Below are 10,063 nucleotides of genomic sequence, written 5' to 3' on the forward strand. Positions count from 1 at the left end.
TTATATTTATTATTTGTTATTATTGTTTATAGTTGTAGTTAGTTTAGTTCTGTCTTATTTAGACAAAAGGGGGAGATGTAGAGAGACCCCGCCTTTTGGGGCGGGACAGCCTTGGGCGAATGTTTTTACTAATTAATTGGGACGCGCAGACACTGGAGCCACTTCCTGTTTCCGGTTTACGTTTACGGTGGATCGCTGAACTCCGGGTGTGTGAGTGTGCTTTTATATTAAAATTGTCTTCTTGTACCCACTGGCCTGGATTAATTAAATTCGCCTTCATTTTGGCCCCCACCGGGTGTGTGAGTGTGCTTTTATATTAAAATTGTCTTCTTGTACCCACTGGCCTGGATTAATTAAATTCGCCTTCAACCAACAGTATGCTTCTTGGTAGTAGCAAGGACTTGAAACTCCATACAGGTGTGGTAATAAACATGGCTCCTGCCAGTACCTCTACCAAGAAGATAGACTCTCAGAAAGCTAAGGCATGGGGTGGATCCAGTCATCAAAGCCACAACTTTAATCCTAGCCATATTGCTTAGCAAATTAAAGGCTCATGTGGTCAGAAAAAGAGAGATATACAGGTATATGGACATTTTGAGATATTTCTTTAGCCATTTTCTTTTTCCTTTGAGAATTCTCTGTTTAAATCCTGCCTTGATTCTGAATCAAATTTATTTTATCTGAATATTAAGCCACTGTCAGATGTGTAGCTGGAAAATTCTGTCCAGTTCTGTGGGCTTGCTCTTCATCTGGCCAGTGTTTCTTCAGCTGTGCAGAAGCTTTTTAGTTTTATGAAGTCCTACTTAATCACTGGCCTAGATTTTTGGGCAGATGATGTCTTATTCAGAAAGCCCTTTCCTATACCTGTGGATCATGTTGGGCAATTCCTGTGTAGTCTCCAGAAGCTTCAGGTTTTATCATCTAGGTCTTTTAGCCAATTGGAGACAGGTTTTGTGCAAGGTGATAGATACAGATGTAATGTCAATCTTCTGCATGTAGACGCCCAGTTTTCTCAGCACCATTGTTGACGGTGCTTTCTTTTCTCCCTCATTCCTGTCCTTACGTCACTTTTATTCCTAGGAAAGTTAGGGAATTTCACACTGAGTATAAATGCTTAATGCCAAGAGAGTTCCTGGGAATCAGTCAGTCCTACGCTTTTAAGCACAGGCTCCCATATCTGATAGCCATGTGCAGATTAAATGTCAAAGTCTACAGTCTTTCTCTTCATTGTTGGTGAAATTATGGAAGGCCGAGGTTGTCACAAGAAAATGTGTAGGGATTCTTACATTCAGAGCAAAAATAAAAATTGTGCACTACATCCCAAGTGGTTTGGGTCCTAGAATCCTGAGTAGGGGCAGCAAGGGAAAGAAGTAAGTACAGGCATTATAGACATGTTCAGTAAAGTCAGGTGGGATCTACTGCCACTAAAACCACACCCTGGAACCTCAGCAGCTTGCTGAGTATACCATAGTATGTGTGTGTGTGTGTGTGTGTGTGTGTGTGTGTGTGTGTGGTATTAGCTAGTCTTGGTAGATTTCTGTAGGTGAATAGTCTCAGGTTATAAATATCAGGGAGGAGAAAGCTCCACTTGCTAATCTTTGCACATACTGATTAACCATTCATAAATACTCATTCTTGAATTCCCAAAGAGAGCTCTGTCACTCTTCTTCAGCCTGGCCCAGACAGTTCTGAGGACTTGGAGTCCTCAGTTTGGCTGTGCCCTGGTGAACAATGCACAATTACTAAGAACTTCATTTACTTAGTGCTTCCTCCACTCCCTAAAAATGGACTGTTTTGTGAAGTCATAAACTGCAGCTAGATCGGCCTGATCTAGTTGGGCTTGCACCATCCCCACTTAGCAGAACTAACTTCCTTTGAGCATTTCTATAGAGGATGCTGGGTGATGACTGCTGTCTGCATGTCTTCTGCTGCATCCTTGATGCGTCTCTACATTCTCCTTTCACTCCGAAGCTGTTCTCTAAGGGGAACGTGTCTTATCCTAGGAGATGTCTGCTACGGTCTGAGGCCATATGCACAGAAAGGGACGTGGTAGACCAGATCAGCCAAGGCTTCATAGTGAGACACTATCTCAAAAAACAAACAAGCAAAACCACTGCTAGCTGTCAGTACATCGAACAAATAGTTCTATTAACAAATGTTGGGCAACCAAGAGTCTCCTTAGCAACAAAGAAAAGGAAATGGGCTTAACTTCATCTCCCTTGTTCAGAAACTGGCAAATGGAAACTTACTTTACTTAAAGTAACTAAAGGACTTTATTCCTTTGGGAATGATGATAATAAAAGACCAAGAAACTCCTGACTGAGTTAGAGATGGACTATTCTGTAGGTGGAGGTTGCAAATTGGCTTTGTTTTATTTTTGCTTTCTCAGTTAACACCCAAGACTGAAATATTCCACACTTCCCAAAGTCATGGGGAACAACTCAAATTTACAATTTCAGCTGAAACTTACCTGTTTCTGCTCTACCTGAACCCCTGCCCTTAACATATCACACCATCCAGAAACTATGCAATAGAATAAAACCAACTCTGTTATTTAGATTTTTGAAACTGTATATCATATGCTTGTCTTAGAACTGGAGAGATGGCTCAGTGGTGAAGAACAGTTGCTGCTCTTATAGAGGACCAGGGCTCATAACCACCCATAATTCCAGTTCCAGAGGATTTGGCTTTCTCTTTTAGCCTTCTCAGGAACTTCACACATGATGCACTTACAGGGATGCAGATAAAATATAGGAAATATATAAAAATTTTAAAAATGTTAGTTTAAACACAGGGTAAATGTCTAGGATCATGTTTGTGAGCTAAAAAGCATGTAATGATGTTTGGAGTACTGGGGCTGTTTAACAGAGGCCAAGCATTTTAGATGGAGGTCAGCTGAATTCAAATGAACATCTGTGATGTCTGCCTGCAACATTCATCTCAAAGACTTCAAAACACTAATTTGGCTTTTTGCTTGACGACAGTTGCCACCACGTGGACTCTGTGCCCAAAGAGAAATTGGTTGATCCTGAAGATCCAGTCTGTAATATGTTTTCCTTTGAGAAGTCCATGCACTGCACCTTCAAGAGTATCAATATTTTCATTATCATGGACAACAGACATTTGGGGGGGGGTATATGTTCAGAAACGGGAGGTTCTTGTGGATGTGTTCCAGATTTAGGCATATAATGTCAAATTTTAATATTAGGTTGTAGAAGTGGAGTCTTCCTTTAAGAAATTATGTCATGAATATACCAGAAGGACACGAGGAATTGCTTTCTCCCAGGGGAAGTCCCTTGGTGTGTCTGAGAGGCTATGTTCCAGTCGTAGACTCAATGATAAAACCATGTTTGTAGAGACTTATTATTAAGACATTGTGAATAATACTGATCTCACCAAAAACTCTCTCGTTCCTGGCAAGGGATGGCATCAGGTGTCCTGTTGCCTGGGTGAGTCAATGCTTCTGCCTTGCTTAGAACTCAACTGAAGGGCAACAGCTGAGGGTGGGGCTTTGTTTCACCTTGCTCACATTTCTTCTTCCTTTGGAAGTGTGTATTCTAGGGAAGAGTTTTGGTGATCTCATCAAATCAGTTATGTTGAAGTGGAATAATGTGTGTTGTATTTGAGGAAAAGAAGAGAAGTCACTCATGAGCTAACCGGATAAAGATTTATTCAATGTTCACTATTTGCCAGACTCTATTCCAGAATTTACAGATGGATTAGGTCTGCCATTTGGAGTTGACTTTTGCTAGTGAGTGGCACATCTGTGTCTACTTGTGTAGCCAACGAGGAGCTGTGGAGAGAAGACTCATATTAAAGAACAGACAAACGTGAACACTTTGCCTTGAGGGGTCAGAGTCTCAGTGGGGATAGAGGAAATCTATCACTCTCAACAAAGTCAGACCTCATGAGTTTACTTATACTTATGCGTCCTTTAAAACCAGAGGTGAGGACATAAAATGGAACTTCCATTTCCCCACGTCTTGAGCATATTTAATCTTGTCTTTATGCTTGCAGTCTAGGGTATCTAGGCAATGCCTCTATAACATGTCCGAGAGTCAGGACTTCAAGTAGTTCCTTTCTATATGCTCACAGTCCAGTGCCTGTGAAAGTGGGGTGGCCTCAGAGTCTGGCAAGCACAGGAGAAGCGTCATGGGGAGAGTGTGGCAGGACAAGGTCTTTTTATGACAGACAAATTTCTGAATTTTTGAGAATTAAATCCTGCTAGAAAGATTTGAGATATATTATGGAGGTGGACCTCAGTCCCCAATAATTTTGTTACTATTACTCTTCTATGAGCATTTTGTGAACATTTTCACCATGCACTTTTTAGTTTCCATTGGAATTTCTTTCAAAACAATAGTTCTGAAACTTTCAGGATTTTCAGTTGGCGTTATCCATTATTTCACAGTCTTGAAATTCAAATGCAGGTTATGATAGGTAAAGCTTAAAGATATCTCTTTGCCAGATGAAATTGTCTGCAATAAATCGTGCTATTGCAACATTGGGGAATGAGCTGGATTAGTGTTTACCAAGAGAAGACTGCTGAGACCAGAGCATCCCTATTTCTGAAGAATTTCCCCTGTATTTTTTAGCTGTTAAGGTGACCCTTCTGGCGTAGAATACACATGGGAGGCTCATCTCAAGTGGACACTGTGACATAGATGGGTTGGTCCTCACAACTCTTCTCTGATTACATCTGAAGACTGAGTTGTGATGGGAGAATCAGCGAGGCATCAGATGACAGTAGCAGCTACTGCAGCCAGAGGAAAGCAAGCGGACATGTAGACATGTAGCTATTATCTCTTGGGTACCAAGTGGCCCATGTTGTTGTCTGCTCCCTGGTGCTATCTAGCAGCCAGTGGAAGGCATGTTATACTTCTTACAAAAGTACACATTCACACTTTCAGATGAATTAATGCCTTTAAAGTATCACTTAATGTAAGCACAAACACACTACTTCCTCCCCAGCCTAAGTCCTCTTGGCTCAATGCCCTTCGTGATCACTAATGGCTTTTGTGACACTGACATGGGGCAGGGTGGTAGCAGGTCACAGTGTACATGTTTTCCTTTGAAAGTTGAAGAAGTGGGAAGGAGACATTTGGGAACTCTGTGGGAGGCAGTGTATTATGTTAGATAACCGAGAATTAACCCAAGAATTAAGAACAAATGTTCCTTCCAAGATCAAGGCTTTGAATCACCATCTTGTCTTTTATCCTGTCTTGACTAGTCTTGTTTACTGCTCTGCCCGGAATGCAATGCAGCAGCAGTTCTTTCTAGAAGTGGTTAAACTGCTCCTCTGCAAGGAAGGACCACCTCAAGTCTAAGCTTCTCAAAGCTCTGTAGAGGAGCCCCACCACACCCTGAACTGTGACTTCTCTGATTCAGGCAGGTGTTTCCATTACCCGACAATGTATTTCCTCTTAGTGTCATGAATAAAGAGCGTGCATCATGGTTGGGTGGAAATTCAGTTTCTCTTTAATGCTTTCTATAAACAAAAAAAGAAAGAAGAAAACACCACCACAAAAATCCTACTTCAAGCACTGTGCCTGCTCAGTGTTTCTGATGTATAGTAGTAGTCTTTTATCCTTTTCTTGTTTGATTTAGTGTTTTGATGTTTTAAAATAAATATTTCTAAAATTTGATTTAGTAAGAATCTATAAAGATGGCTTACCACAAATGGTTTCCCTTGAATTGATGCCATACTCTTGTGAGAGTTTCTATATTGCAATAGTTTCTCACAGAGCGTGGTTGGACCTACACTGCCTGCAAGATGGCTCTGCTTGTCAAGGTTCTTGCCTCCAAGTCTGACCACTTGGGTTTGATCCCTGGGACCCACACAGAGGAAACAAAGAACTGAATCCTACAAGTTGTCCTCTGACTTCCAAACCCACACCTTAGCAGATGCCTCTCCCCACACAACTGGCTAAATAAATGCAATAAAATAATAGATATGGGAATAAGTCTGCAATATATCTCATACAGTTTATCTGATTTGGCGAGATTATGAAAGGATGATGGGGAATGAGCAGAAGGTAGAAATCCAGCGGTAGCTGCAGCCACCATTTCTCTGCAGATATCAGGAATATTTTGCTACAATTTCCATTTTTTACATTTATTTCATAATTTATTGTATAATCTTGAGTTGCAGGAGCCATTTTGTTAAAAGGTATATTGATATATAGCAGTAAAATTTGGGGAAACTGTCATGTATTAGAAAAATTGAAATCTTTTGCTCTTCTCTGCTATTTCTCATGTTGCAGCAGGGACTCATGAAATTCCTTCAGCAGTGAGGAAGCAGAAGTGATGGGCTTGAGTGTGGAACTTCTTACCCTTAGCAGTAATAAAACATGGTTCATTAGACATTTTGTCCACAATGGTAGAGAGAAGCATGAGCGAGAGCGAGAAGTATGCTGTGTTTTCTGCCTCAGTTCTTGGAGGTTCAAATCTGGAGAAAGTCTGCACTCTTCATCTGGGACAGTTCCATCTATAGCTCAGTGGTTCTCAACCTTCCTAACGCTGTGACTCTTTAATACAGTTTCTCATGTTGTGGTGAACCCCAGCTATAAAATTATTTTCATTGTTACCTCATAACTGTAATTTTGCTACTGTCACAATTCATCTGCGTTTTCAGATTGTCTTAGGTGACCCCTGTGAAAGGGTCATTCTATCCCCCAAGGATTCACAACCCATAGGTGGAGAACCCCTGCTATAGCTGATCTGCAAGGAACTCGTTCAACTTCACTACCCCAGTTTGCAAAGAAATGACAGCTACTCTCACTCTGTTGCCGGCAATATTATGATGTAGCTTTTCAATAAGCTCTATTAGCGAATATTAATTGTACAAAGTGAGAGGTTTTCTTATGATATCCACTCACGAATACCCTACATTTGATCCCCTTCACTTCTTTATTGCTCTCACCCTTAGACCCCTTCCTGTCTCACAGCTCATAGACCCCTTTGATTTCATGCTCTCCTCACACCCCAGATTCTAACTCTGAGGGGACTTTTGAAGTTTCTAACCATTTGATCAAAGTGACTCTGGCAATGTTACTGTGAATGTTGACTACATAGTTACGTAGTCCTAGGGATTGTGGGAAGAGGTGAAGGGACAGGAATGGGGAGAGTCTGCAAAATGCTTTGACAGTGTCTTCTGTGACCAGTGAGTGCTAGCGTGGTCTAACACAAAACAGTGTTATTGTCCTCTCTGTATGTTTTGGAATATGTAGGAGAAGATGGTAGAGAGGTAGAATGGGAGAAGAACTTGCAGAAAAGACAGAAAAAATATGTTTACAGAAAGAATTTTGAAATATTGTCTTCAAAGCTAGTAAATCTACCTGGAAAGTTAGTAAGTAAAATTCAACATGTAAGTCTGACCAAGCTTCGTATCCCTCTGCCTCAGAGTTTATACTTTTAGTGCTCTCATCGCCCTTCCTAACTTACTTTCAATTAACTATACGTGATGCCTGAGCCTTCTTGTTCTGCACCCTAGGAAGCACCACTGGGGACTGCACATGTGGGGTCTGCTAAACAAATTTTGAACGAATGGTTGGGATATTTGTTCATGCCTCCCTTTTTCCTTAATATGATGACTGAGAGTATGTTTTATAAAAAATAAGAAGGCTGCTGGGTGATGGTGGCTCACTCCTTTAATTCCAGCATTGGAAATCAGAGACAGGTGGATATCTGCGAGTTTGAGGCCACACTGGTCTAAAGAGGGACCAGGGCAGTTAGAACTTACAGAGTGAAATCCTGTCTTGAAAAAAAACACTAACTAACTAACTAACCAACTAACTAACTAACTAACTAACTAACTCACTCACTCTAGCAAACTAACACTAACTATCAAACTGGCTGACTGGCTAGCTAACTCTAACTAGCTAACTCTAGCTAACTAGATAACACTAACTAACTAAAAGGCTGTAACATACATCCTTGTGGGAAGCAGAGAAAAACAGCACTGGAGACTTCATGCTGCTCTGTGAGCAGAAAGAAGTATCTACGGAGAGTAGCCCCCCTCTCAGTGGGAAGATGAAGTATCCACGGAGAGTAGCCCCCTTTTCAGTGGGAAGATGCCTGCTGCCAAAAGTAGGGGAATGTAGGTCAAATCTGAGATACTCTGGGGCAAGGAAAGATGAGCGGGAAAATTTTATGCCGAACGGGATCACTGATGGCCCAATGTTGTTAGCACTTACTCTGAGAGAAAGGTATTATTTCTCTATGTTTCTAGAAAAAAATGTAAACTTAGGGCAACTAGAAGACCTTGACCAAAGGGCTTGTTAAAGGGGAGCTCGGGCCAGAATGAACTTTCTTTTGCTTCTCTTCTTCCTTCTAATGAACTTGTAAATGTCTGAGGAAATTTAAAACAAACAAACAAAAATTACCCCCAACCCCCAAATGGAAATGAATTTATGCAAAAATAGCAATGAGCTAAAGAAGGACAAATAATATAAAAACATGCGTGTAAGATAAAGGATGATTGTGGCACACAAAGGGGTGTGGTCTTCAGTCAAGAAAGAGCTCTAACAATGCTGGAGAATCCCCCAACTTTTCCAGCTGCCCAATGACTGGAACCAAGAGGAAAGGAAGGTCTCTGAGTCACAAAAGACTCATTAACCAAGGATGGGATATATCCTACTTTGCAGAGTCCCATCCATCCAGTTATGGATGGATTTGCATTTCTATTAGGAAATTCTTGGACCTGCCCATGATAGGCAGACCCATTTGGTACTGGGTGAGGCAGGCAGTCCTATAAAGAGACTCTCAGTGTTTGGGTGCCGTATCCTTGGGACTCAAGCACTGATCTACTCCGGAGAACCTGGTGAGTCTGATTTCTTGACTTCTTGAATGGGTCTGCCTTAGGGGTATTCTCATGTGATGAGGTCTTGGTGGTCCAAACTGATCATGGGTTAAACGCGACAGCAGATGACACTCTAGGAATGGAGGACAAGCATGTAATGTGCTAGCTTGATTTGTGTTTGTTTGAGTTATAATTCGATATCTACATGAAAAAGCAAGATAATCAAAGTTTTGGTTTGAAATGAGAACAAAACAAAACATGTATTTTTCTTGTATTCACACCTTCATGGAATCCCTTTCAAAGGCTTGTGTCACAAGCAGTAGAAAGACCTACCTATTTTTTCAACAGCTGTTTGTTTGTGCTGCCAAATCGTTCTGCTTGGAATATGCTAGCATGAGATGGGTGCTGTCACAACAATGCCAAGGTGATGAGGATATTCCCTTCACATAAATATTATTGCCAGTGCTGTGGAGCAGAAATATATTCTTAGGAAAAATGATATGAGATAAAGAAAATGTTGGTTAAAGCTACTGAAAAAAAAAAGCCAAAGTAGAAAACGGAGCCCAGGCTGTCCTAGAACAAAGGGGGAGATTCTCACACAGGCTCACAGGAAGAGAAGCAAAGGCTCTGCAGCCCATAAGCCTAGTTTCATTCTCTGTGGGGACCTCTTGTGAGAACGGCTATGTAATGTCTTTCAGATTCTGAGCCTTCAGCACGATGTCTTACCAAGAGCAGCAGTGCAAGCAGCCCTGCCAGCCTCCTCCTGTGTGCCCACCCACAAAGTGTCCTGAGCCTTGCCCTCCTCCAAAGTGTCCAGAGCCTTGTCCTCCTCCAAAGTGCCCTGAGCCTTGTCCTCCTCCACAGTGCCCGGAGCCATGCCCCCCTCAGTCATGGCAGCAGAAATGCCCTCCTGTGCAACCTCCTACACCCTGCCAGCCGAAGTGCCCACCCAAGAACAAGTGAGGGCTTCAGGAGTCACCAGGAACAGGGCAAATGAAGAAAATCTGTTTCTTCTACTTCCTGAGAACCCCCTCTTCCTTTCAAAGCCTGTCATGGATGCAGAAGAATCTTCCCCACTCCTCACCCTCCATGTGCCTCTGATGACCCCTGATAGAGAAGGCGTTTCTCTGAGGCTGTTTCCCTGCTCTTCCCAAGGGGCTGCTGAGAATGCCCTTCCTCAATGTTTCAGTGTCGTAGGTGCTCGGGGGGAGGAGCAGCAGCTCTCTATCTACCCTGTGCCCTCCTGTTTCACTTCCTGAATAA

At 42.0% G+C, this 10,063-nt stretch overlaps 1 protein-coding gene across 1 annotated transcript; it reads left to right on the forward strand.

The window, feature by feature from the left end:
- The first annotated feature begins 9,517 nt into the window (after positions 1–9,517).
- On the forward strand, positions 9,518–9,763 carry LOC101999567 (small proline-rich protein 2I-like). Its single transcript, XM_005367270.1, has one exon. It carries the CDS (start codon positions 9,518–9,520, stop codon positions 9,761–9,763), a length of 246 nt encoding a protein of 81 aa, XP_005367327.1.
- Positions 9,764–10,063: the final 300 nt, after the last annotated feature.

The sequence above is a fragment of the Microtus ochrogaster genome, unplaced genomic scaffold (assembly GCF_000317375.1).
Source record: "Microtus ochrogaster isolate Prairie Vole_2 unplaced genomic scaffold, MicOch1.0 UNK16, whole genome shotgun sequence".
Classification (NCBI taxonomy): Eukaryota; Metazoa; Chordata; class Mammalia; order Rodentia; family Cricetidae; genus Microtus; species Microtus ochrogaster.

Coding starts and splice junctions, on each gene's coding strand:
- LOC101999567 (XM_005367270.1), top strand. CDS start 9,518: ATGTCTTACCAAGAGCAGCAGTGCAAGCAGCCCTGCCAGCCTCCTCCT.